This window comes from Magallana gigas, chromosome 3 (genome assembly GCF_963853765.1).
Source record: "Magallana gigas chromosome 3, xbMagGiga1.1, whole genome shotgun sequence".
Classification (NCBI taxonomy): Eukaryota; Metazoa; Mollusca; class Bivalvia; order Ostreida; family Ostreidae; genus Magallana; species Magallana gigas.
Genome location: NC_088855.1, coordinates 56,626,827 through 56,654,747, shown reverse-complemented (window position 1 = coordinate 56,654,747; position 27,921 = coordinate 56,626,827). Strand labels below are relative to the sequence as shown.

The window sequence follows — 27,921 nt, the reverse complement described above, 5'->3', positions numbered from 1 at the left end:
GATCATATTAGCGATCGTACAAGACCGTGTGAGACCGTACGAGACCGTATATACAACCGCACATGAAGTGTTAATCCGGGTGTTGTATGTAGGACTTTAGAACGGTTTCACACGATTCCATACGATTTATATACGATATTGACACGGTTGAGCTCACTCCCCTTGCGCCTTCTGGCCAAAATAATCTCAATGTCTATCAGTCTTATCATGATTTCTAATTCCTTTATTCTGTCATCTGCCATTTTTATAACTTGTCTGTTGAAAATTCGAAAATTAATGAAGCCAAGCCATCAAAACGAGTCAATTTATATCAAAACATACACAAATATGTGATAATTCGAGCATAACTCGAACAAAAGTCGGTGGGACCGTATGTAAACCCTGTAAATGTCCAGTTAATCGAGTTAAAGTCGTGTTTAATTGTACTAGGCCGTAACAGACCGTATAAGACCGTACTTGGAACCGTACAACAATCGTATGAAAATCGTTTGCAAATCGTGTTCAAACCGTGACAAACCTTGCTTGACCGAGTATATCCGTGCTTTGTTCGTACATACTTGTGCTACATTCGAGTCTAAATCGTACCAACTCATCCCCAGGCACGGTTGGAGCTCAATACTCGTACCAGTCAACCCGTGTATAACCGAGTATACCGTATTGGAACCGTGTGCCCAACCGTGTTCTGTGTGAGACAGGCTTAATCTCTCTCTCTCTCTCTCTCTCTCTCTCTCTCCACAATATAATACTTGTTGGAAAAATCTTTATTCCAGTTACATTTGCCTTTCAATATCATGAATTTGGCACAAAATAATATTGAAATGGAATTTTTCCAATTAAGAACAGCATAGCAGTGAAACAAATTAACATTGTGATGTTAATTCAATCAATGTAAATAATCTCCACTTTTTTCAAGAAGTACTGGATCCAATGAGTACAATTTCTTCAATAACATAACTTATAAAGCTAGATTAACTAATATTGCAACAAATACTTTAATAAAATCTGCCCTCCATGAGTAAAATTTATGAACAAACAACAGGAAGAAGAGCGTACAATGGCTGTCAAATCCCCCGCACCTTGGATATTTACACGACTTATGTACGGCTGTACATCTCTTACAAGATATTTTACAATGGTGCATCATTACATTTATGATATAGAACTGAATTACCTGATCATTAACAAATATACATTTATACTATTCTCCTTTGTTTAATTTCTGGGGGTTTTTTCTTAGCATATTACAGCGTGATGTCACACAATCTCTGTCCAGCGCTACATGTATTGTTATGTGACAAGTAAGGAGAAGATCATTATTTATTTTTGGTCGTTGCCTGAAAGGTTATGAATTTTTCAAAAAATCATTCTATGTTCTGGAAAAAAAAAGTTTTACTTAAAACGGGATGTAAAAACGCAGAAATGAAAAAGTAAACGTCCACTTTGATTCAAACATCGTTTCCGCCGAGAGTGAGTGTGCACAATCCTCGTCTATCACACTGAGCTACGATGAAATATTACAAACATAGTGTATAGCTTTTATAGTTTGACAATTATTAACAACTGTAAACGTTTTAGAAAAAGTACTAGATTTGGCCCAGTATATGGGTCTAGCTTTCACTTTAATGAACCAATAATAAAATTGAATGAAAACTTTTTATAGTAATATCCTTTCAATAAAAGTACTTTTAGGATCGAGTCTACACCCATTCAAACCAAAACATTGCAATTTGGCACAGTAAATGGTCAAGATTTTGGCATAAATTCCATGTAGCTTAATTTGGAATCATACCTGTTGTGTTTACGAAATGAAAGCAAGTTATTGACTTGCATCATGCCATTTATAGTATAAAGAATGTACGGTATACAGAACAAAATAAAATATTTTAACATTTGAAAATAGTTCTCCTTTATAACTCAAGTGGGGGAGATATAACACCTTATACGCCCCTGTCCTTTGAATAATTTGATTACATTAGCAATAAATTACTTGCCCTATTCTTAACATTAAGACTTGTTTATGCATATATACATGTACTGATTACATGTTATAACATAAAAAAACATGGAAATCAAGTAATGTAAATGGAATGAACCAGGATTAAGTGTTATTGGAACGATTCAGAACACCGGGCAATTGGAAGGATGCCCCAATAAAAAGAGGTCACATTGACTGAGGAATTGGTCAACTGTTCTTATAATCACAACACCATAATCAAAGCAGAAACCCAGTATACTATGGCATCAAAGGTGTTTAAATCTTAAAATCATTCCTAATAAAAATGTTTTTAAAAAAATCATAATTAAACATTCACATAATATATAAAATAAACTAACCAAGGCCTAAAACAATTATTCAAAATTTCATGCAGTGAAATTATTTTGATTTCTAAAAATAATTTTTTTGCCATGTAATAATAAATCAAAAATACTGGTACATTGTATTGGTGAAGAAGAATATGGCACATAAAGAATATTCTAACTTAAAAATTAAGTGAAAACAACTTCAGGTCAACATTTGGTGAAGATAAAATACCAATTAAAAAAAATACTCCATGCCTTGCTGGGAGAATCAAAGCACCTATTCAATATAACTACATTTTCAACAGACTTTTCTCACAATTCTCAATGCACAATGAATGCATCTCTTATCTTCTCTCTGCAATCACTTTTATTCCATTTTTTGTTCTTAATACAACCCCAATCTTTATGTTCACTTCTCCAGTTGGATCCAAACTTAAATTAAACCTGTAGTTAAACAAATAATTTACACATTATTGATACATCAATTCTATATCAGGTTTAACAAAAAATGTTGATTATGATCAAGAAATTGAACATATTAGACTAATAATGGCATTTGTAAAGCACAAGAATTAATAAAATACTCTGCTGTGCCATCCAAAGCTAGCTTACTGTTATGTGTACAAACCTTTGTAGAACATGGACAAGAATAATTTTCATTTCATTCATGGCAAAGTGCTGACCTATACAATTTCTGAAAAGTTAAAAAAAAAATGAAATTAGATTCATGCTTCTGTACATACATACCATTTGTATCCCATATATATCTTTGCATGTTATTAACATTAATTATATCTGTGTAAACATGATTACTGCAATCATACACTGTCTTCCTTTGGTGGTTCATGTAGGTATGAAGGTAACATGAAGAAATACTGAAGAGGATACATTACAAACATCATCTTATATTCATACATTAGTTTATTGAATAGGTTTTTGATCTTTTTCTGCATTTTTCACCTATTTTTTTCTGATGCAAAAAGTATGGAGTCAAGATACTGATCTAGCTAGTAGAGTTAAACAGCTGACTAACAAACAGACAGACTCAGGCAATATGCCCAACATTTTCAAAAGTGAGACAGAGCAATGATTGAAATATGAACCTGAAATAGAGGAGTTACTTTCATATGTTTATATGTCTATTTACTGTCAAAGTTTTCATAAACATGAAAATACCAATTGGTTCATCATTGTCAAATCTTTAATACATGTAACTATACCTAGGTCCTGCAGAAAATGGCACAAAAGCAAAATTGTCGTATTTCCTCTCCTTATCTGGAGAAAAGCGTTCTGGTTTGAACTCGTAAGGGTCTTCCCACACTGCCTTGTTGTGATGGAGGTTGTAGATCTGGACTCCGATCGTTGTCCCTGCTGGAATCTGGTGGTCATCTAACACGATGTCCTTGGTAGTGACCCGCTGTATGAAGGTCACTGGGGGGTACAAGCGCATGCTTTCTTTGATGCACTGGGTGAGGTAACTCAGCTTAGGAAGATCTGACCTGTGATATATCAGAAAAGTCTATTCAAGTCTGAGAATGTTACATCATATCAAATGAAATTCTATTTATGAACTAATAAAGTATACATATATCTCTTTTAAACTACTAATTCATCATTGAACCTACTAATTCATCATTGAACCTACTAATTCATCATTGAACCTTTTGTCTATTAATCATTGTATAAGGATTCTTTTAGACCGGATTTACCGTGAAAATATAGTAAACTAGAAAACTGACCAGTCAGGAAGGGCCCCGCTATGACAATTAATATAGAGAAGTGAAAAAAACTTTGAATTCCATCCTCTTTATATTAACAATGATGAAACATAAATGCCCAGCTGAAGATGTAAAGAACTGGACTATATAGGATCTCATGATTTGTAGTTGGATATAATTTCCATCCAACAATTAAAGTGTTTTTTTCTGGAGCCTTAGTTAGGGGATAAAACACACAAGTTGGATAAAAATCATATTATACTGCAAATCATGAGATTCTATTTATCCCATATTTTATACACCGCAATCAATGTTTACACTGTTTATAAAACTCTACATTATTTTACTTCATTATGCCTAGGCAAATCCAATTGTAAAGTCACAACTGTGGGATATCAAAAAAATATCCAATGAGTCATATCCACGGGATAAAGTGGGTTAACATGGGATGAAATAAAATTTGTTAAAAAAACAAAGAATTGATACCAATGCAATGATACCTAGGCTTTGCCTCTATTCAATAAAATTATTATAAATCATTGTGTACGGTATTTTAACCGAAATAAAATATGAATATTATATTTTAAATCCATATTTCAAAGAATGTACACAATACTATACACATCATTCAAAATTGACCTTAACTTCAAAACAAAGTTCATTTGCAGACACAGGCAGTGCAGTAATTAATCTCAATGTGACAGATAAAGATAAAGCTTAGGATTTTCTTCCTGTGGAAGGTTAATTAATCCCAAAGGACAAATATTGCACAGCCTTCCATGTATACAATGGTAACATTCTCAGCAGTTATCTCTCTTTGCCCATTCATTCTCAGCAGTTATCTCTCTTTGCCCATTCTTCTTATGCATAGTTAGGAATCTACCCCACCACCCCAGCTCCAAACCAGAAGACATAGAGAACCAAACTTAGCATCAAAATATGTATTTCTGCCTACTGAACTACCATACCAAATTTGAACTTGATTGGGCAACCATAAAAAAAGTTATTAGAAAAAAACAGGAAATTTGTGGACGGAAGAGTGACAGACGGACGGACGGACAGAAGGACGGACGGACAGAGTGATTACTATAGGGCACCCGCAAATCCTTGCGGGGCCCTAATTATTTTAGAGCATCCTTTTGGTGCTAGCTAGATCCATTATAAAGTCATGTAGAAAATTAAACAATTTTTTGACATTCTAAATGTAATCCCGCCCAGTATCTTATGTTCAATTTGACATACAGTCAACAAATCAGAATATTCAGGAAAGTCAATTTATGTGGTTCATGGATTACTGTATATGTGACCTAGAAACATTTCATAAATAATCTTCACAGAAGGCCTTGATCTGTGTCTGAACATGCTTGAGTGATTATGAATTTTGAATGTTAATATTTTGTTATTTTTTGGCATCATAAGCCATCAAAAAAAGGTTCATTGACAAATCAACATCCATTATTTGTAAAACCTGTACGGATTCAGAGGATCCAGAAACTACCCACCATTGTAGGTCCCTGTTTTCCCTGCCCTCCATTAGCTCATCAATCTCCCTCTGACATTCCCGCTGGTGCTCGGGATGTTTGGCCAGTAAATATAACGTCCAGCACATCCCACTCGTGGTTGTATCGTGACCTAAAAACATCTTACTTAATGCAAAGCAAACAAAAGAATGTCTAAGTTATACCCTCTCAACAGCCATTCATATTTATAAGTGTACATCACATCAATCAATTGCATTTTAAGACCAGAACAAAACATTATATTTAATAAAGTGAAAGCAGATCAAAGTCAGCAGAAAATGATCACTTACGAGGGTTAATTGTCCCAAGATAGCGTATACAAGTGGTGTTATTCAGTTAATAGAAGACGCAGAAAGATGAAACTTGTCCCCAAAGGGGTTAATGTAATTTGCAGTTTAATTTTTCAATAATATTAAATATTATGAGAATGTATTGGTTAAAGACTAGATTTAAACTTCAACATGAAATGCAATGCAAGAAACAAAAAGTCTGAATCAGCATATAAGAGAAAATCAAAATTTTTGCAAAAAAGCACACTCCAAACAAAAACATTGAAGAAAAAACAGTACACCATTTTGATGGTCTTTGCCTATTTTACCTTCGAACAAGAATGTGTCCACTTCATTCCTTATCTCCAAGGATGTTAAGCCCTGGCTATTTTCATCCTTAGCTGTTAATAAAATGTCAAGGAAATCCAAGTGGCGAGACTTTGGTTTGGAACCTTCTTCTTCCTATCAAATTTTAAGAAGTAAAATTAATCAAAGTACTGAAAGAACTGAAAGCCAGTTTTGGGGGGTTTTTAAAGTAGTACTTTTTGTTGGAATAATATAAAATTTAAGGGAAGTTGATTACATTAGTAATGCAAACTTTCAATTTTCTTAGGTAAAAATTCAACCATAATCAATCAATTATGAAAATTTTAACTACATGTATAATTGATCAGTTAGGTAAACCTTCAATCATAATATGTCAGCTATTTATTAATAGTAAAACTTCAACTATAATCAATCAATTATGTAAAATTTTAACAATAATCTTAGACTATTAGTTCAAACTTTAACTATAATTAATCTGAAAAGTTCAACAATTATCTATCAGTAAAGTAAATCTTCAACAATTATCTATCAGTTAAATAAGATTATCTATCAGTGAAGTAAATTTACTTCAACAATTATCTATCAGTTAAATTATCCATCAGTTGAGTAAAACTTTTTTATCTATCAGTTAAGTAAAACTTCAACAATTATCTATCAGTTAAGTAAGATTATCTAATCAGTGAAGTAAATTTACTTCAACAATTATCTATCAGTTAAATTATCTATCAGTTAAGTAAAACTTCAACAATTGTCCATCAGTTACATGTAAGTAAAACTTTAACAATTATCCATCGGATAAGAAAAACTATAACAATTAGCTATCAGTTTAGTAAAACTTTAACTATGATATTGATTCCACAGTAATATGGGTTTAATCAGATTATCATTAATATTACCATTTTATTCTTGGCAGGAAACAGGGAAAGGCACTTATATAGAAATCATGTATAAGATTTTGTGGTCTTGTTCATTCATGAAAATATTAATGATTAAATGCATCTGCAGTTACATATGTAACAGAGAACATTAAAAGAAAAAAATTATAAACAGTCCTATCTTCATATATAGATTCAGATGTCAAGGTTAAAACCAAATACTGTAGAATCATTTAATTTTTTGGGGGCCAATTTTTGTGGATTGTGGTTTTTTTGGCTTATTTGTGGAGATGTTCTTTCGTTGATGGGTTGGTTTTCAGTTTCAGTAGGAAAACTTGATCCTATATTAAATTGGTTTTTGTTGAACAAGTAAATTCGTTTTGAGGACTACCCACAAATAGCACGAAAAATGAGTCACCATGAATTGTAATAATTCCACAGCAGACATGTTAAAATTTTCCTGCTTGTCATCTAAGGAAAATATTTCAATAATAAAGAAACAGGAACAATTCTAATTTCAGATTAGTTAATACACACTGAGCAATTTCAAAATGATATGAGACAAAACTAATTTTTAGCAAAATTAGGACAACATTTATTGAACAAGTAAAAAACAAAAATTTGTCTTTCAATGCACTGACAAATTAAAATGTTATATTGGTTTGTGTCATTCGACTAGCACACAGTGCCTGTGGTGCTTTGCTGTTTATCAATCCTGAGCTCCATTGGCTACCCCTTATATATTCAATATTATCTACCTTGTTTCCTGAAACAATATCTTTAAAATGATACTAGCTAGCAATATTTCTTCTGGTTTCTCTTTGACCTCTGACTTTCAGTACTTTAGTGCAAAATATTAAAATTAATACATGTATATTATGGGAAGATAAAACAAGTTTATTAAACCTGTAACATTTTCCTACAGTTTAAGCCTTAAGACCTTCTCATCTTTAGAATCAAGGATTGACAACAAGTGAACTATATTTTCTGGACAAGACACTTAAACTGAACATGGGATTTGTATACATGTATTAGTTTTTCAAAATATACTCATTAAGTTATATCTTTATCCATGCCTCAGATATGCTTACTATCATACTTATTGAAGTTAATGAAATAAATAAATTCAACACTGGTTCATTGCACAGTGTTTGTAATAGTCACATTCAAATCAAAAAATGTTACCCCTGTAGGGAACTATATGGAGTTAGATTGTGATTGGCTTGAGTTCAATCTAAGTGCATGTCAGGCTTTAAACTTGTTTATGAATTTCATTAAAATGATTTCAACAGGAAACTAGCATAATAATATAATCATGTTTACTGGCTACTTATTCATGTTAATTGTGACCACTTACCAAGCTTTTCTTTCTTTTAGCAATGATGTCCTCTGCCACTTTATGAACATAATCACAATTTTTCTTAAACTCTCGGCCACTGGGGGATAGGTAAAACAAGAAATCTGGATAAAACCATGGCTTTCTGAAACAGTAAAATTAACATACTGTGGAATCATTTAGATTCAAGGGGTCAGTTTTTGTAAATTGTGGTGTATTTTGCTTATTCATGAGGATGTAATTTCGTGGTTGCTTTAAATTTTAGTTTAACACTTTCTAAATTTGATTTCTTTGTAGATGTAAATATGTGCCCAAGAACACCATGAAAATTGAGCCACCTTGAATTCTAATGATTTCACAGTATATTAAAGACTTCTTGCTGAAACTTGCATTATCATTGAAAATAATATAGATAACTTAATTGTTTTTTTCTCAAATAAAGACCTGTGACACTTTCAGTCAAATTTTCATCATATCTATGCATGGTAAATATACCAATGTTTAAAACTGAAACAGACACTGTGTCAAATCTTGAAGTTTCAAATTTGAGTTTCGTTGTACATTTCTATGAAGTACATGTATTTGAAGTGCATTGTGTAATTCATGTAATCTGTAGAGATAACATGAAAATAATGATCCACTCTCAGAAAAAATCTGTATTTATTTGTTTTGATTTGTAAGAGAATGACACTATACCAAGAAATAAAATAACTGCTATCTTAATTTCTGCAACCAGTAAGTAGGAAAAACAGATCGCAACTAGGCACAAAACACCTTGTGAATACATTCCTTTTTCATATGTACATGTATATCTACAACCAAAAGACCCTTATTGGCATAAAATATCTAACATATATTAAAGTGAACTTAACTACATGTAGTTTATCCCAAAGAGAACCTTCATTTCCCAAACAAATTAGTTCAAAGTTCACTTACAATGACCTGGCCACCCAGATATCGGACAGAACATTGACAGCGTGCACATAGGGGTGTGTCTCTCTGAAAGAAAGCAAGTTAATGTATCAAGTACAGTCATACTACAGCTAGGATCAATTACTGAACTATATGTAGAAACCTCATGTTTTTATGTCAAACATCTTCCTGGTTTACTTTCATTTACTCAACAATGAAACTGAAATAAAAATACTAAAATTAGAGAATACTAGTATTGTATTCACCCTAATTATGTGCATTAATTCTTGAATAAAGCAACAAAAATAGTAAAATAGTAAACTATTGAATACCCCGTGTATCTGGTGTTCGTTTTATCTAGCTATATCTAATACAGACATGCAGTTCATTCACAGTTAAGTGTGTCAGTAGATAAGAGCACAGTTCACCATAATGGACACCCATTTGTTCTTAATAACCTCCATGCATGGAAAAATGCCCATATAAATATTCTATTTCTATATGCTACATGAATACAGATTGAGGATAAACATGCTATAAAATGATAATATTGATGTTTCCTTCCTGCAGAGATCTCTGTTAAGTCACCATTTTTGATGGTAGAACATTAACTATGATAAGTAAATGTATCCTTAAAGAAACGTCAGGAGATGAGCCAGATCAAAATTTAAATTATGTTGGAATATTACCCTAGTTGTTGACAGTTGCTTTCGTATGAGAAAGCACACTGCAGAATGATATCCAGCGATGCCAGTCCGATGAAGGAGAACAACTCAAAGCTGTTACCAGCTTTCACCTGCTGATCTATCTTGTCCTGAAATTTGTTAAAAACACCACTTCCAACGGATCAAGATGTCAAAAATCAATGATTACACAAGCAGAGGGTGTTAATAATTAAACCCTAGCGAACAAATCTGCCACTGTAAATCTGAGTTATGAACAGGTTTGTTTTTCAAACTGAGGCTCAGTCTCCTAGATTAAAACTTAATTATAAAATGGGTCTATCGCAAATCCTGGGTCCAGTGTAATCACCATACATAAAATCCAATAATGAATTCCCCCAAACGTGCAGGCATCCTTCTAATATATTTACATGCATTCTATTCATTAATCTTGATTAACTAATTAATAATTAAACATAACGATATCAATATACCTCTCATATACTTATCAATAAATTCAAAAAATATGATGCAACTGACCTAGATTAGGTAAAAGTATTTGCTTAATAAAATGAATGCTTTTGATTCAAGGTTTGACAACATTATACATATTTGTAAGACCAATACCACCAAAACAGATGCAGCTTTGTTTTTTAAGGCAATATAAGACTGCAGAATGTCAAAGTGGAACGCTGGAGTAAGTAGGCGACGATTCCGCAACCACTTCTGTCCGTTTGCGATCAGTAATCCCTCCCCCAGCCAGTCCAGACCAAGAATATACACCGTCCCCAACTGACGCGGCTTTGGTTCTGTGAAAAATCGCATTACTTTGTAACGGTTTCTTTCATCATAATCACTTGAATAAACATGTATGTCAGATACTTCTCCTTTACTAATTTTTTCCATTTAACCTATAAGATCAAAATACTATCGCTGATTTTACATAATTATGTACAACACTCACACATGTATCAAACTGTAAATTGGGAACTAAATACCATTATGCCATAACAATCTTTTTGTCTTAAATAATCGGATGTTGGTCTTACCTTAAGTTTAATTTTAGTATTATACTACATGTATTACGTTTGAATTCCATCTATCACATGTTTCCTTTATTGAGATTTGAAGCCCACATACCTGTGGACTTAAGGAGCACCTTGACTGTCTCTGGGTGGTGAACAATCAGCAATGGTCTGAAGCTGATCCAAAGTAAGTGAAACTTGGGAAACTTGTCACAGCGCTCCATCTGGAACCGTAGACCCTCCTCATTGGGCCCTGGGTACTAGAAGGTCAGAAAACTTGGTTATCAAAGTAACTCAAAATGAGAAATGATATTATTTTTAAATCACTGCTTAACCATTAGTAAGTAATGACGAAAAATACTCTAAAAATTATTTTTTAACATATATCTGATCATAGCTTTTGACATCACCCATTGAAGATGAAGAGCAGAAAAATTGAATGAATACCATCAGCAGGTGCCCTAAGAGCTTGCTGGCGTAGGGATCCATGGGCAGACCAGTGTAGAAAGGAGCCCAGCGCAGATGGTCTAGGTAGGCCAGGGTTAGCTTGATGACAACATAGGAGAAGACAATCAGGAGTGCCACACTGACCAATGACCCCCAGGAGGAGAGAGAACTGAGGCCCAGGACTGGCATCTCTTCACCTGTGGTGGTATCCCTCACCTGTGGATCTACACTTCACCTGTATCTCTCCACTGCACTTGTTGTTCCAGACTTTACCCAGTTCTATAAGTCTACAGAAAAAAAAAGATTGACATACATCATTCCAAAATGTGCATCAAATATACAACAGGTCATGTGATAAAGTAATGTTGTAAAGCAGAAGCATTTTGGCAAAATTCAAGTCAAGGTCATTCATACTCTGCATCACAGGCTTTGCTAGATTTTTCTTTTTACAGAACTGGTGATAAAAAATCCTTTTGAAGTAATTTTGGTAAATTACTTATTTGATAACTCACAATATGCTCCTCCATTTTCGCTAGCCGAGGGTGACGATCCACAGTGTTTCTCTATTAAATTTTATAGAAATAGAATGAGAAACACTGTGGATCGTTACCCTTGGCTAGCCAAGATGATGCTCCTCAGGTAACAAAATATTTACACACAAAAAAAAAAATGTTTATGAATAAGTGTCCCAATATTTGTCACATCCTATTATCAAATCTCTGAAGAGTAAATCCCTACACATACACTATGATAATGTGCATTTTGTATATAGTGATGTAATTTTAAAAACTAGACACAAATCTATCAGTACATTTTTTACCATTGGCAATCTAAAAGCAGGAAACACACAATGATCTACTTCCTCTGAATAAGATTTTCTTCTGATGTTAAAAGAAAAAACAGAGTAAGTGGTGTGTTCTTCTGTAGAGATATTTAATGGGATCTTGATAATGCAGATTTTAAAATGACTTCATAAAGATACAGGCTATTTTCATTGAAAATCTTTAACTAAAAAGTCAATTATGGAGGCAATATGGGTTTTTGCGTAAAGACTACAACAGAAGAACTCTTTATTTTTTAACCATATGTAATTTACACCAACTGTAGTATATATGCAAAGTTGCAAGAAAATCTACCAGCAGGTTCTTTTTAGGGGCCATCTCAAAATACAGGTACATTACTATAAGAATATATTAGAAATTGTCATTTTCTGCACATCGAAGCGGATTAAAAAATACTACAATAACAATTTTCTTCAAATTGTAATATGATTGGTAATATCATTTTCTACCTTATTTGTAAAAAATACTAAAATCTACCATCTGGTCTTTAATGAGAGTCATCTCAAAATATTAAAATGCACCACATTTTGCATATATATTTGGATTATTATTAATGTAGATTGGTATGGTGGATTCATTCAAAAATTAAGAAACATAATTCTGATGATAGCATTATTCTGTGTGTAAAATTTCAAACTTGACCCTTTTTACTTTTTCTTTTACGTTATTTCTTATAACATACTCCTACAAAGCTTCATTTTATTGCATTGTAAAAGCACAATGGCAATGCTTGCCTACCTAATAATAGGAAAATCGTTTACAATTGATTATTAATGGTATTGAAACAATTTCATAAAAGGTATAAATACACTGTGTTTTACTAGAATGTGCCAAAACATGCACAATGAAAACTGAGGTTGAGGACAAAATAAGTTTTTTATTCATTGATGATAAAAAACTAGACCTAGTGGTTGGATGGTTAAGTGCATATTCAAGAATTTTACTTGGTTACAAAAGTTTTACTTGGTCATGGGTAGTTGGTATTTTTAACGTGCCAGTTGTTGGTTTATAATTGGTGTTCATAATAGGTGGTTGGTTATTGATGATACCATGTGAAGGGGTTAAGGGTGAATGTCATTACAGGTTGATCAGCACCTACATGGAAGTCTGGCTTATTTTACTTTCTGTATCATCATGAGTTTTTCTCCTGTTTTAAAGTGATTGGTGCTTGTCCTATGTGATGTGTTGTTAGTGTTTGTCCTGTGTGATGTGTTATTGGTGTTTGTCCTGTGTGATGTGTTTTTGGTGTTTGTCCTGTGTGGTGTCTTATTGGTGTTTGTCCTGTGTGGTGTGTTATTGGTGTTTGTCCTGTGTGGTGGGTTATTGATGTTTGTCCTGTGTGGTGTGTTATTGGTGTTTGTCCTGTGTGGTGTGTTATTGGTGTTTGTCCTGTGTGGTGTGTTATTGGTGTTTGTCCTGTGTGATGGGTTATTGGTGTTTTTCCTGTGTGGTGTGCTATTGGTGTTTGTACTTTGAGGTGGGTTATTGGCGTTTGTCCTGTGTGATGTGTTATTGGTGTTTGTCCTGTGTGGTAGGTTATTAGTGTTTGTCCTGTGTGATGGGTTATTGGTGTTTGTCCTGTGTGGTGTGTTATTAGTGTTTGTCCTGTGTGATGTGTTATTGGTGTTTGTCCTGTGTGGTGGGTTATTGATGTTTGTCCTGTGTGGTGTGTTATTGGTGTTTGTTCAGTGTGGTGTGTTATTGGTGTTTGTTCAGTGTGGTGTGTTATTGGTGTTTGTCCTGTGTGGTGTGTTATTGGTGTTTGTCCTGTGTGGTGTGCTATTGGTGTTTGTCCTGTGTGGTAGGTTATTGGTGTTTGTCCTGTGTGGTGTGCTATTGGTGTTTGTCCTGTGTGGTGTGTAATTGGTGTTTGTACTGTGTGGTGGGTTATTGGTGTTTGTCCTGTGTTGTGTGTTATTGGTTTTTGTCCTGTGTGATGTGTAATTTGTTTAATCCTATGTGGAGGGTTATTGGTGTTTGTCCTGTGTGGTAGGCTATTGGTGTTTGTCCTGTGTGATGTGTTATTGGTGTTTGTCTTGTGTGATGTGTTATTGGTGTTTGTCCTGTGTGATGTGTTATTGGTGTTTGTCCTGTGTGGTGTCTTATTGGTGTTTTTCCTGTGTGGTGTGCTATTGGTGTTTGTCCTTTGAGGTGGGTTATTGGCGTTTGTCCTCTGTGATGTGTTATTGGTGTTTGTCCTGTGTGGTAGGTTATTAGTGTTTGTCCTGTGTGGTGTGCTATTGGTGTTTGTCCTGTGTGGTAGGTTATTGGTGTTTGTCCTGTGTGGTGTGTTATTGGTGTTTGTTCTTTGTGGTGTGTTATTGGCGTTTGTCCTGTGTTATGTGTTATTGGTGTTTGTCCTGTGTGGTAGGTTATTAGTGTTTGTCCTGTGTGGTGTGCTATTGGTGTTTGTCCTGTGTGGTAGGTTATTAGTGTTTGTCCTGTGTGGTGTGCTATTGGTGTTTGTCCTGTGTGGTAGGTTATTGGTGTTTGTCCTGTGTGGTGTGTTATTGGTGTTTGTTCTTTGTGGTGTGTTATTGGCGTTTGTCCTGTGTTATGTGTTATTGGTGTTTGTCCTGTGTGGTAGGTTATTAGTGTTTGTCCTGTGTGGTGTGCTATTGGTGTTTGTCCTGTGTGGTAGGTTATTAGTGTTTGTCCTGTGTGGTGTGCTATTGGTGTTTGTCCTGTGTGGTGTTATTGGTGTTTGTCCTGTGTGGTGGGTTATTGGTGTTTGTCCTATGTGGTAGGTTATTAGTGTTTGTCCTGTGTGATGGGTTATTGGTGTTTGTCCTATGTGGTGTGCTATTGGTGTTTGTCCTGTGTGGTGTGCTATTGGTGTTTGTCCTGTGTGGACGGGTTTTAGTGTTTGTCCTGTGTGATGTGTTATTGGTGTTTGTCCTGTGTGATGGGTTATTGGTGTTTGTCCTATGTGGTGTCTTATTGGTGTTTGTCCTGTGTGGTGGGCTATTGGTGTTTGTCCTGTGTGATAGGTTATTAGTGTTTGTCCTGTGTGATGTGTTATTGGTGTTTGTCCTGTGTGATGGGTTATTGGTGTTTGTCCTATGTGGTGTCTTTTTGGTGTTTGTCCTGTGTGGTAGGTTATTAGTGTTTGTCCTGTGTGATGGGTTATTGGTGCTTGTCCTATGTGGTGTGCTATTGGTGTTTGTCCTGTGTGGTGTCTTATTGGTGTTTGTCCTGTGTGGTGGGCTATTGGTGTTTGTCCTGTGTGGTGTGTTATTGGTGTTTTTCCTGTGTGGTGTGTTTTTGGTGTTTGTCCTGTGTGGTGGGCTATTGGTGTTTGTCCTGTGTGTGGGTTATTGGTGTTTGTCCTATGTGGTCATTTATTAGTGTTTGTCCTATGTGATGTGTTATTGGTGTTTGTCCTGTGTGATGTGTTATTGGTGTTTGTCTTGTGTAATGGGCTATTGGTGTTTGTCCTGTGTGGTGTGTTTTTGGTGTTTATCCTGTGTGGTGGGTTATTGGTGTTTGTCCTGTGTGGTGTTTTATTGGTGTTTGTCCTGTGTGGTAGGTTATTGGTGTTTGTCCTGTAAGATGTGTTATTGGTGTTTGTCCTGTGTGGTGTGTTATACGTATTTGTCCTATGTGGTGTGTTATTGGTGGTTATCCTGTGTGACGTGTTATTGGTGTTTGTCCTGTGTGGTTTCTTATTGGTGTTTGTCCTGTGTGGTTTGCTATTGGTGTTTGTCCTGAGTGGTGTGTTATTGGTGTTTGTCCTGTGTGGTGGGTTATTGGTGTTAGTCCTTTGTGGTGGGCTATTGGTGTTTGTCCTGTGTGGTGGGCTATTGGTGTTTGTCCTGTGTGATGGGTTATTGGTGTTTGTCCTGTGTGGTGTGTTATTGGTGTTTGTCCTTTGTGGTGTGTTATTGGTGTTTGTCCTGTGTGGTGTCTTATTGGTGTTTGTCCTGTGTGGTGTGTTATTGGTGTTTGTCCTGTGTGATGGGTTATTGGTGTTTGTCTTGTGTAATGGGCTATTGGTGTTTTTCCTGTGTGGTGTGCTTTTGGTGTTTATCCTGTGTGGTGGGTTATTGGTGTTTGTCCTGTGTGGTGTGTTATTGGTGTTTGTCCTGTGTGGTGTGTCATTAGTGTTTGTCGTGTGTGATGGGTTATTAGTGTTTGTCCTGTGTGATGGGTTATTGGTGTTTGTCCTATGTGGTGTGCTATTGGTGTTTGTCCTGTGTGGTGTGCTATTGGTGTTTGTCCTGTGTGGTGGGTTATTAGTGTTTGTCCTGTGTGATGTGTTATTGGTGTTTGTCCTGTGTGGTGGGCTATTGGTGTTTGTCCTTGTGGTGGGGTTTTATTGTTTATTTTGATGTTGGGAAAATAGTAAGGTATTAATGTTTTGGTGTTTAATTTGAAATTGAATAGTTAAACAAACATAAATGGAAATTAATATTTTAACATCATGAAAATCCCATTAAATCTTAATATTTGAAGTATTTGCTGGTGTAATTCATGTTAAATCACATTGAACACAGTGGTGTATATATATTATATGTGGGATATAAATATCTGCAAGAATCGAGCAACCCCTGCTACATGTAACTAATATTTATTGTTATTAACATAATGTTCACAAAAATTATTTCTCCTGGGTTTTTTTCACAATGCCTTTCATTTATTGACAATAATGTTATCATGTATAATAGTTTGCTAGCAGTAGTACAATGCTCTCTCTCTCTCTCTCTCTCTCTCTCTCTCACTCTCCAAATAGTTATATATTGTTTTCACATAACTAAGCATCTTTGTTCATGCATTATCATTTATGTACACACAGCACATTAAGGCATTAAGTGCTCTAGACATGGTGAGGACTAAGTAAGTAAGAAAGTACACATAGCACATCGAGTAACTGTTGAGGACTAAGTAAGTAAGAAAGTACACATAGCACATCGAGTAACTGTTGAAAAAGTTTCAGAATTAAAAGTATTGCTGAAATAGGTCAAGTTGTTGAAGGCTTGGCTTAAATTGAAACAGATAAAAATACCGTAGCTTTTGACAAAAGTAACAAACCCATGGATGATTCATCATGGGTTTTAATTTGCATCCCACATTCTCCTACATTTCTCTTTTTTCTTCTAATTCTAGTGATTACCAATTTCCTTCCTAGAAATAACTGTTTCTTTCTGTAACAATTTTCAAGAGTTCTATAGATAATTAAAGTCTTTAAGTTTATAATTTGTTTACCTCCAAATGGAAACCAGTTACTGCTTAAACATCATTGAAATTTACTGTTACAGTTACCTAAGCTATCTACAATCCAAGTGAGCAAACAAAAAATAATAGATTCCTAGGACCCTTTTAGTCCACAATATTCTCCAGTGATGGATTCTTGGGAGTTTGGCCCCACTATCCCATTGGAGCCTTAAGATTTTTTTTTGTTTTACAAGTGTCCATAAGACATACACCATGTACCAAAAATTGAAATTGGGTACACAGAATGTCTAAAAAATTGTGAAATATTCAAACAAAACATTTACAGGAAATCATTTTGCACTTGAATACACACAATACACAGATAATTAGCGGGAGTCTATATGGGTGGTTTGAGGGATCAAAATAAGTCTGACGTGTGCAGCTACCTGTGACTGAGCTCGTAGTTATGATGACTTTAAAGGTCATTCGTTGCTGCTCACATTAACAGTATTGCTTTAGCTTGTTTAAAACATTTAATTAGTATTTGGAATTCTAAAAGCAAAAAGTGTAATATATACATGTATATAAGGTATTAAACTGCCTATTTTGTTCATATGGCTGTGAATTATAATCTTTTTTGAATAATAAAAATAAATCCTTGAAAATTACAACAGTAAAGAAAAAATGACTAGGCCCCAACAACTGCCCCTTTTTAGTTTGCACCCCCCCCCCCCCCCCCAATTTACCACTACAGTTCTCAATCATTTATTGAAATATTTTTTTTTAATCTTTTACAAAAGCCATTTTTGGCATATCATAAAGGCCAGTGGAAGATGTTTTAGATTAGCAGTGTGGTAAAGAACTCCCAAAATGGATTAAATTCCGTAAAGGAGTTCAGAAAATCAATTTACATTGACTCCATTTCAGGAGTCCTTACAGGCCATTTAATCATGGTAATCATAGTCCTGAAGATGAGTTTCTCAATGCTTGTACCAACTATCACAGTACACTGCCTCATAAAATACCCAATCAGATCAATAGATTATTCAATGAATATGTACAGATGTAGTGTTACCATAATATGTGTTTTGGGGAGCTGGTTTTAATCAACTCTCCTATTACTTTACTCTGGCAACCCCTTAGTAAAAGAATGTTTGGACCTAAGCACAAATCATCACCACTGACAAAACGTAGTATATATGTACTTGAAAATAATCAAAAAATTCGATGTAATGTATTCAGAAGCATTGCTTTCCAAGGAAATTTATTTATAAATACCTTAAATATTGTTAGATTTTAAATGGAACAAACAAATTAGATATTTTTGTAGTCGTATGTATTTCTACGCCAGAGTTTGATTACAGTGGTAGCATTTGGAGTAAAGGACAGAATATCTAATCTAAAGATAGAAACAGTACTGGCATAGATTAGACTTTATTATCACTTGTTTGTTATTAATAAAAATTAATTGCTTTGATATACTTTTCCAGAAATATTTTGATTACTGATACATAATCCATCGTAGAGTTTGGTGACGTTACTTCTATCTTTGAATATTACACAATGTGATTCCTATGGAGTTTTCTGTCTGTAGCTCAGAATTCTTGTCGGAAAAGCCAGAGAATTCATATTAGAAAAAAATAGGTGTAACTATTCAAATAGAGCTAAATAACTACTTCCCATGCGAAATAACGTATCTTTGATATCAAAATACATAAAAATCAATAGAATCAACTCCCGTCAGTACTTTGATTAATCATTATATATGTGTGTGTAAGGGGAGGGGATTACTATCTATACCTGATCAGAACATTATTTTAGCTTAACTTTCAATATCAGGGCCATCAGAAGGTATTTCATATTGGTGCAGAGATTTTGATCAATAAGAGGTGTGTGTGAGTGTGTAGGGGGGGGGGGGGCTGTCTTCAGTTCTGACATTTACACATTTTTCAGAATCAAAATATTAGGATTTGCAAAGCGAAGTTAATGAGTGTCAGGAGAAAACGTACCCAGGAGAAAACATACCCAAGACTTATGCTACTTTTTCTCCAAATGTACTCAGATATTAGAATATTCTAGAAATCATAAACAGAATGTGAAATAGTTTTAGTTTTATAAATAATATCTTTTTATATAGATTCCATATATTAACTTTAAAAATATGTATCAGTTGAATATTTAATGGGACGTGGACATGATTTTTGCTCAAAAATTTTGAAAATTTAATGTTTAGAATTATAGAGAGAGAGAGAGAGAGAGAGAGAGAGAGAGAGAGATGTTTATTGTATAATATATTTTATTGCATCCTAAATTAGTTTTAAAAACTATTTCATATTATGTTATGATTTCTCTAAAGTACATTTTCTCCAAGAGAAAACGTATCACAACTCTTGGGTACGTTTTCTCCTGGATACGTTTTCTCTTGGGTACGTTTTCTCCAGCATTCAGCGCTGTTAAGTTGATGTAGGCTACGCCTTACAACTTCTCAAAAGAGAATAGCTGATTCTGCATTCTGACAGTAAGGTAAGGCATAGATACTGTACAAAAGAGGTTATAGGTAAATGTAAATTATAAACATAAGAAACTCACCACTCTACGTTTTCAACCATTTTGCACATGTGACACGACCAGAACTGTGTCACCTCATCACCGGATGTAAATAAAACCTGCAGGTGTTACTAATAACCTTAAAAGTCTAAAGAGTGCTCTATGAGCTATATGTACGGATATAGACCTACTGTATTTGTCACATTATTATTTTGATTAACATGGTATTGGCACAATTTTAGGGGGAAAATAAAGCAAAGGATGGGGTGGTTGGGTTATATAGTAAAATATTTTAGTAGTATTTTCCTATCCCTCGGGTTTGTGCAGATTGTGTCAAAACCGTTTGACTGGTTCGATTGATTTCTTCATTTAGATTGTTTGTTATAAAATGAAAAGAGATGACGTTTGGGGGTTAACGATAAATTTAAATAATCAAGTAAACTACAGAATCGATAGGATTTTTTTTGGGGGGTGGGGTGGGGGGGATGTTGGTAATTAAGATAGAAGCTTCTCTACCCCCTCCTCAATATGAATTTTGTTACATGTATACTTCCTATATCTATCTCTTTTCATAGTAGAATTTAGCATTCGAAATTCTTCAATTATCTACTATTTTCCTTGATAAAAGGGGGACAACTTTCATTAGGGCACAAGATTATAATTTATATATATCCACCAAGTATGAGTCCTTCTATTTCTTACAGAGAGTCATTGTGATTAATAGCTCTGTAGAAACTGACAGGACCGAAATCTACATGCCCCTTTTAAAATCACGGACTGCACGTATATATCAATCTGATCTCAGGCTCAATTCTTATTGAAGATGATTTGGCTGGGGGTTATTTTTTCTAGCGTACTGCAGCTGATGTACATTTTAAATAATCTAGTTAATTTCTCTGAATTTTTCCTATCAATTTATTATTTTTTAAAAAAGAAATTAAGATGTAACAATAAATGCTTTCTTTGATGATTCATGCGGGTTATAAAGGTAGCAATCACGCGAGTTATGTATTTTTTCTGCAATGTCGCCACCGTCATAGCTTGCATGAATCAACACCCAAAATTGAATGCAAGGTGTGTCTATATACTATAGGGAGAGCTCTAGTAGATACTATCTTATAAAAATTTCCCTTACTTTACAGCTGAACAAATATTACAGCACTTAAGAATAAACTATAGATACTGTACATGTAGTTTATGAATTATTAGATATATTATTGAATCGTTTCCTTAAAGAATCATTTGTTCATTTTTGGTATAAGAATAACCATTTCGGTCGGAATCAATGTCATAAATTCAGAAATACAAAATTGTCAGTTGGTCCAAGAATGGCTTTGTGATATAGAAAAAAAACCTATATAGAATGTGTCAAATGCGCTATATTTAATTGTTATACTTTCATGTTAAATACTGAAATCTGATTGGTTAAGACGCAGTTGATAATATTTACTATTACCCTCAGCGTTAGCAACGCACTTGGCAACGGGTAACATTAAAAAATGTTACATGCGCGAAAATTATGCGCGTACGGTTCGCTGTAGAATTCACGTTATTCCTATATAAAAGCAGTAAAATTTTCTTAAAAATTTTAAAAAAGACATTCAGTATAACAAAATAAATAGTGCCTGTTTGGGAGGATAACAGTTGAAATTGACACCCCTCGAAAACCATTGTCAACCTCCGCTTCGCGTCGGTTGACAATGGTTTTCTCGGGGTGTCAATTTCAACTGTTACCCTCCCAAATAGGCACTATTTATATAATGCTAGAGTTGCCCATGATTATTAAATTGGATAACAATTTTAAGCTACGAGGAGATCCTATAATCATGATAATACTGTTTGCAAAAATTAACACAAGAATCAAATATACTTTTTAATTTGAAACTATAAAAAAAGATGACAAGATATAATTCTCTCTAAAAGTAAAGAACGGTTTTGGGGGAAGCAAGTCTACTTATTTCGCAGGATTTTTTTAAACTTAGAAATTTTATATAATTAATCTCTCTCTCTCTCTCTCTCTCTCTCGATCGATCGATCGATCGATCGAAAACTTTTCTGAAATGATGTTAGTTCATAATTGTCAAAATATCATTTACGAAGCTGACAACGATGCAAGGTACATGTTTGTGAAATTCTATTCTCTTGCTGCGCTAATTGCTACAACGGTAGCGCCATATAAAAACATATAAATGCACAAATCATAAAAACTCAACATTTAAATAATAAAAGTAAGTTGAAATCAAAATAATAATCAAATAAGATCTCATACATATTTGAATTATTCCCCTTTGCTTGTTAAATAACTAATACACAAAGGCTGTGCAGACAAATTGAATACCGTGCGTTATCGCGGTATGATAATTTGTCTGCACAACTCGATGTGTTAAAGGACCAACGTATGGTGTCCGGATAGGGCCATTTGCGTTAGCGCGACATCCCGTTCAGATAAACGAGACATCGCGCTAACACACAACACGCCGTCGCGCTAACGCAACTTTGCAAACACGCTGTCGCGCTAACACACAACACAACACGCCGTCGCGCTAACGCAACTTTGCACAACACGCCGTCGCGCTAACACACAACACGCCGTCGCGCTAACGCAACTTTGCACAACACGCCGTCGCGCTAACACAACTTTGCATAACACGCCATCGCGCTAACACACAACACGCCGTCGCGCTAACACAACTTTGCACAACACGCAGTCGCGCTAACGCAACTTTGCAAGTTTCACAGTTTAGTAGGAAGTGGTGTCCGGAAATATCAGACTGCGCATGCTTAAATATGTAGGCATGCACGCAAGCATGGATGAAAAATAAATAAAATGTACTTTGAAATATATATATTATTTTCATTTATTATCAATGCATATGAATAAAAATGTAGTTACTAGTGTGTAACTGTATAAGGATATGAATTATTATAAAATCTACCAATTGATACATTTACCTTAAATATTTAATAAAATTCATTAAATCAACAATAATATATTCATGACACATAGGCGTCGGAACCGGGGGGGGGGGGGGGGAGCGCCCCCCCCCCCATCTCTTTTTTTTGATAAGTTATACCTAACCATTAGGAACATAGCAGAATATAGGGTTCAGCCCCCCCCCCCCCCCCCCCCACTTTTTATCGAAGGAAACAAAATTGTTCCGTAATGTACGTTTGAAAGATTTAGAAGTTGGAGTAAAAGGCATAACCCCCCACCCCCCACGGATTAGGATTTTCATGATTTTGGGAATTAGGTTTTTTTCTCTCAATATTTCTGAGGATCAGTCTAGCCCCCCACTTTCAATATCAATGCATATGAATAAAAATGTAGTTACTAGTGTGTAACTGTATAAGGATATGAATTATTATAAAATCTACCAATTGATACATTTACCTTAAATATTTAATAAAATTCATTAAATCAACAATAATATATTCATGACACATAGGCGTCGGAACCGGGGGGGGGGGGAGCGCCCCCCCCCCCCATCTCTTTTTTTTGATAAGTTATACCTAACCATTAGGAACATAGCAGAATATAGGGTTCAGCCCCCCCCCCACTTTTTATCGAAGGAAACAAAATTGTTCCGTAATGTACGTTTGAAAGATTTAGAAGTTGGAGTAAAAGGCATAACCCCCCACCCCCCACGGATTAGGATTTTCATGATTTTGGGAATTAGGTTTTTTTCTCTCAATATTTCTGAGGATCAGTCTAGCCCCCCACTTTCAATTTGCTTCCGACGCCAGTGTGACATGTTATATACCTGTAATTTTACATTTTAAAATTTCTTTACTTTGGTAATATACAGAGCACCTAATATGAATTTGTGACATGTACATGTTATAAATATATCATTGCTGAATTAATTAATTACATCAAATATTTAAGCTAAATTTATCAATTGGTAGATTTATTAATAATTTATATGCACTCTAGCATATCCTTATACAGTGACATACTAGTAACTATATTTTTATTCATATGTATTGATAATAATTGAAAATAATATATGTATTTCAAAGTACATTTTATTTATTTTTCATCCATGCTTGCATGCAAGCCTACAAATTTCAGCATGCGCAGTCTAATATTTCCGGACACGACTTCCTACTAGACTGTGAAACTTGCTAAGTTGCGTTGGCGCGCGCGACGGCGTGTTGTGCAAAGTTGTGTTAGCGCGACGGCGTGTTGTGCAAAGTTGTGTTAGCGCGACGGCGTGTTATGCAAAGTTGTGTTAGCGCGACGGCGTGTTGTGTGTTAGCGCGATGGCGTGTTATGCAAAGTTGTGTTAGCGCAACGGCGTGTTGTGTGTTAGCGCGATGGCGTGTTATGCAAAGTTGTGTTAGCGCGACGGCGTGTTGTGTGTTAGCGCGACGGCGTGTTGTGTGTTAGCGCGACGGCGTCTTTGCAAAGTTGCGTTAGCGCGACGGCGTGTTGTGTGTTAGCGCTATGTCTCGTTTATCTGAACGCGATGTCGCGCTAACGCAAATGGCCCTATCCGGACACCATACCAACGACATCCAAAAATTAGCATTCAATGCTTACATGTATATTTGTATTCACTTTTTAGCGCAACAAAGATTTGTCTTAAATTTATATACAAATAATTGAATTAACATGGAGTTGTCCCCCCCTTTCATTATAAGACAATGTAAAAATGAAATGAAAATAAGGAAATGATCTGTGAAGTTAAAGGTAATCTAAGTTTGAATGTTTCATCTAATCTTACGATAAATATATATTCAAAACGCGTGATGACGTTTGTATTTGCGCTCAAGCGCCATGAAAAGGCTATTTTAGAAGTGTTTTTACAGGAAGTTTCAGATTCTCAATGAATTAAAACACAAGCTTAAGGGATATACACTGAATGTAAATAAATTAAATAGATGTGTGTATGCATGCGACATTTATAAAAAAAAAAAAACCATCCGAATACCTAAGAAATAATGTTTACATTATGCTAAAAATGCATGATTTGCCAAAAAAACATACAAAGCTCTTATTTTGACTGTACATGGGATTGCCAGTTTAGTCATTTTGTGAATATGTAAATGAATAGCGGAACTAAAATAATTTGTTGAAAAAAAAACACAGCTTAATTATATATAGGTAAGTACCAAATGAATGTTTGTGCATTTTTGTGGCATATTGGTTCTTGGGATCCTTAAATTAACGTCGATACGTGCTTGTGTACAATAAATAAGATCTATGAATGACATATTTGACTACAATGAACGCATTACATAGCCCGACTGTCCCGCACACATGACATAGAGCCAGGATTCATGGTCATACTGGTTAATTATACCCACAGTTGACTGATTTGACCCGGATTACGACATTGAGATTGCACACAATGCCTTGATAACTCTGATCAGATTATACCACCCAACCTTTATTGCTTCGTCTACGTTCCCAGAGTATTAATTTCGGCTTTTAATAATTACTTGTCATCGGTGTACTAGGCCCAATCAGACTGTTGTGAATTGTCTGGTATCGACGTTCGGTATCAAAATATCTGGTATCGACGTTATTTTGATACAGAAAACAAAAAAATTACTTCATTGCTTTTAGTCAAAAACCAATGTTTTCATTGGTACCTAAACTCTAAATATAAAAACAGTGACCTCTCTCTCTCTCTCTCTCTCTCTCTCTCTCTCTCTCTCTCTCTCTCTCTCTCTCTCGTCGTAGGTTTTTCTGTGCCATAACTTTAAAATAATAAAAATATGCATTGCTTTCTAAACATTCTATATATTCATGTTAATGGATCTTTCATTCGAATGATAATCAATATCTGAAACATTACAATTCTATTAATGACAGCATCAGGATATTGTAAATAATGCAATTCATTTCACATGTAAGAATATCGTTATACCATTACAATATACACGAAACAATCTTATGATGAATTAATATGATATAAAGACACTATCTAAAATTTACATATATAGTAAATAGTGTTATAAAAAATCCCCATCATTAAGAAAATAATTTATGTGAAATTTACATTAGAAATATTATTTCTAAGTACTTTTTACGAACAGGAAATAATTTTTTCTATAACTTATACGTCATTTATACGAGATTTTACGAGATTTTATTTGATTAGCTTCTTAATGCCACACAAATTTACATCTGATATTTTCTGACTTTCCTTTACCATTTAATTAAAACAAATTGAATTAATTGCCATTAATTCTTTTCTTATGAAGTGAGTAACTTGTGATTAAGGAAAAACTCTTATATGTATATATAGCAGATCATGATGATAGGGTCTATTACTGACTTTTATTTAAGTTCCTGAAAACCTACACATACTTTAAACATGTAATACATTTACATATCGTTTTGCATGATGCCACTTCAACACATAATTATCTTTGAATGCGATAGAGTTGAAACTGAGAACCATGTTCGAAAAGAAATAATAAACAAAAAATGCAATGTCGTTCAACATTTTGAATGAAAAGCGACGGTGGATAAGTGAATACATATATCAATGTTTTCCAATAGAGATTGAGCTTCCTATAAAATATTGTCAACATTATACAGCGAGAAAAATGAGTCGACGTCACCAGCACAATTCGTAAATATGTGATACAACGTTAAATATTAACGTAACCAAAAAAGATGAACAGGTGAAATATGTAAGTATTCAGGTAAATCTCTGAAAGCGATCCTCATGCCAGTCCGGAAAGGAATGCCTGTTTAGCAATGTCTTGTACTGTGCATGATGGTTGGCTACAGGTAAAGTCAGGTTTCTCTGTAGGACACTCTTGCCCTGCCAAGCGTAACTAGCAGTCACGCCCCGTTTGATCCTCTCCTCTGTGCCCTGGATCCGCCTAGCATCCGGTGTTTTATTTTGACTTGAACCGGCCAACCGGGCAATCATGTTGTCTAAATCAGACTTCTTCATTTTCTTACTTCCTGTGGACAGAAATCTAACCATATACATATGTACTACCTATACAAGTATGTATAAATCCCGTCATTAATATAGATCTACATAAAAGAGAAGCGAACTATATATATATATATATATATATATATATATATATATTTAAATCCAAAAAATATCGCAGTGTCCGGTTTTATATGTAAACTTGTCTGAAGATTGAATGAAAGCGCTAACGTTTTACTCTGTGTTGTCTTTCGTTTTTCAAATTTTATATATATATATATATATATATATATATATATATATATATATATATATATATATATATATATTATATATATATACACACATTTTGTTTGAACAGAAATTTTATGGTAGACAAGATGCAATCTTCCACCCAATCCACTCACAAGAACATATACGTTTCGTTTAATTGAACCAAAGATGTAATAGTGTTATACAAAGCCATTAGATAGAAAATCATTTGCTAATTACACGTAAACTATTTTTATTATGTTAATTTTCATTACAATACCAGCTCGACAAGGTTCTTGTTTTCCTCCCTTACCTAAGAACCTCCCGCTTTTTCGCTTTTTTGGACCATCTTTCGCCTCGGTATTCGTGTCTTCTACGGATTCTTGCCCGGTGGGTGTGGTCTTCGGCTGGGAGAGTCGGTCGATCAGGGATCCTAGCTCCGACTTGGAGAGAGTCTCCAGACCCATGTATCGCTTACTCAGCCCTGACATCGGGATCAAGCGCCTCGGGGAAAACTCTTTTTTGGTAGGAACAAATTCAGTGTGTGGTAAACCGACTTCTATGAAATTCATTTTCAGAAATTTGAATTAGTTTTAGATGCACGATCACAGTAAACGGTCCGTTCACTTAGTATCATAAAACCATCATCATCGTAAATCTTTCAGATCAAAATTTCAAATTGGAAACTCCCTGCTATTTCCTGTTACCCTTCTTGTTGGAATCATTTTTAAACTGAAACCCCCTTACGTAATGTGTTTGTCCGTTTTAATCTGTCATACATCATTTCATCTGGCCTTGCATATAGAAACTATTGATTCAAAGGAATACATTA

At 34.6% G+C, this 27,921-nt stretch overlaps 3 protein-coding genes across 5 annotated transcripts; 1 reads left to right on the top strand and 2 right to left on the bottom strand.

Moving 5' to 3' along the window:
- Window positions 1–743: 743 nt before the first annotated feature.
- LOC105317780 (ultra-long-chain fatty acid omega-hydroxylase) lies at window positions 744–20,034 on the bottom strand. Of its 3 annotated transcripts, none has more exons than XM_034482767.2 (12): window positions 19,978–20,034; window positions 11,393–11,679; window positions 11,061–11,205; window positions 10,548–10,729; window positions 9,948–10,072; window positions 9,283–9,345; window positions 8,368–8,491; window positions 6,138–6,270; window positions 5,522–5,651; window positions 3,522–3,800; window positions 2,930–2,995; window positions 744–2,745 (listed from the first exon to the last, which is right to left on the bottom strand). In XM_034482767.2, exons 2-12 carry the CDS (start codon window positions 11,579–11,581, stop codon window positions 2,646–2,648), a joined length of 1,536 nt encoding a protein of 511 aa, XP_034338658.2. In that variant the 5' UTR covers window positions 11,582–11,679; window positions 19,978–20,034; the 3' UTR covers window positions 744–2,645. The 3 variants fall into 3 exon arrangements, with proteins under 3 accessions (XP_034338658.2, XP_011412813.3, XP_065936633.1); XM_011414511.4 differs by lacking the exon at window positions 19,978–20,034 and adding an exon at window positions 11,905–12,042; XM_066080561.1 differs by lacking the exon at window positions 19,978–20,034 and adding an exon at window positions 11,807–11,929.
- Window positions 11,979–16,565, top strand: LOC136273473 (cytochrome b-like). The gene is made up of 6 exons (XM_066077906.1): window positions 11,979–12,031; window positions 13,770–14,035; window positions 14,386–14,871; window positions 15,098–15,328; window positions 15,583–15,759; window positions 15,994–16,565. The coding sequence occupies exons 1-6, from the start codon at window positions 11,979–11,981 to the stop codon at window positions 16,563–16,565; spliced, it is 1,785 nt and encodes a 594-aa protein (XP_065933978.1).
- Window positions 20,035–26,202: 6,168 nt separating the features above from the next.
- LOC117692984 (uncharacterized) lies at window positions 26,203–27,869 on the bottom strand. Its single transcript, XM_034482770.2, has 2 exons — window positions 27,403–27,869; window positions 26,203–26,863 (listed from the first exon to the last, which is right to left on the bottom strand). The coding sequence occupies exons 1-2, from the start codon at window positions 27,659–27,661 to the stop codon at window positions 26,592–26,594; spliced, it is 531 nt and encodes a 176-aa protein (XP_034338661.2). The 5' UTR covers window positions 27,662–27,869; the 3' UTR covers window positions 26,203–26,591.
- Between the last annotated feature and the right edge of the window lie 52 nt (window positions 27,870–27,921).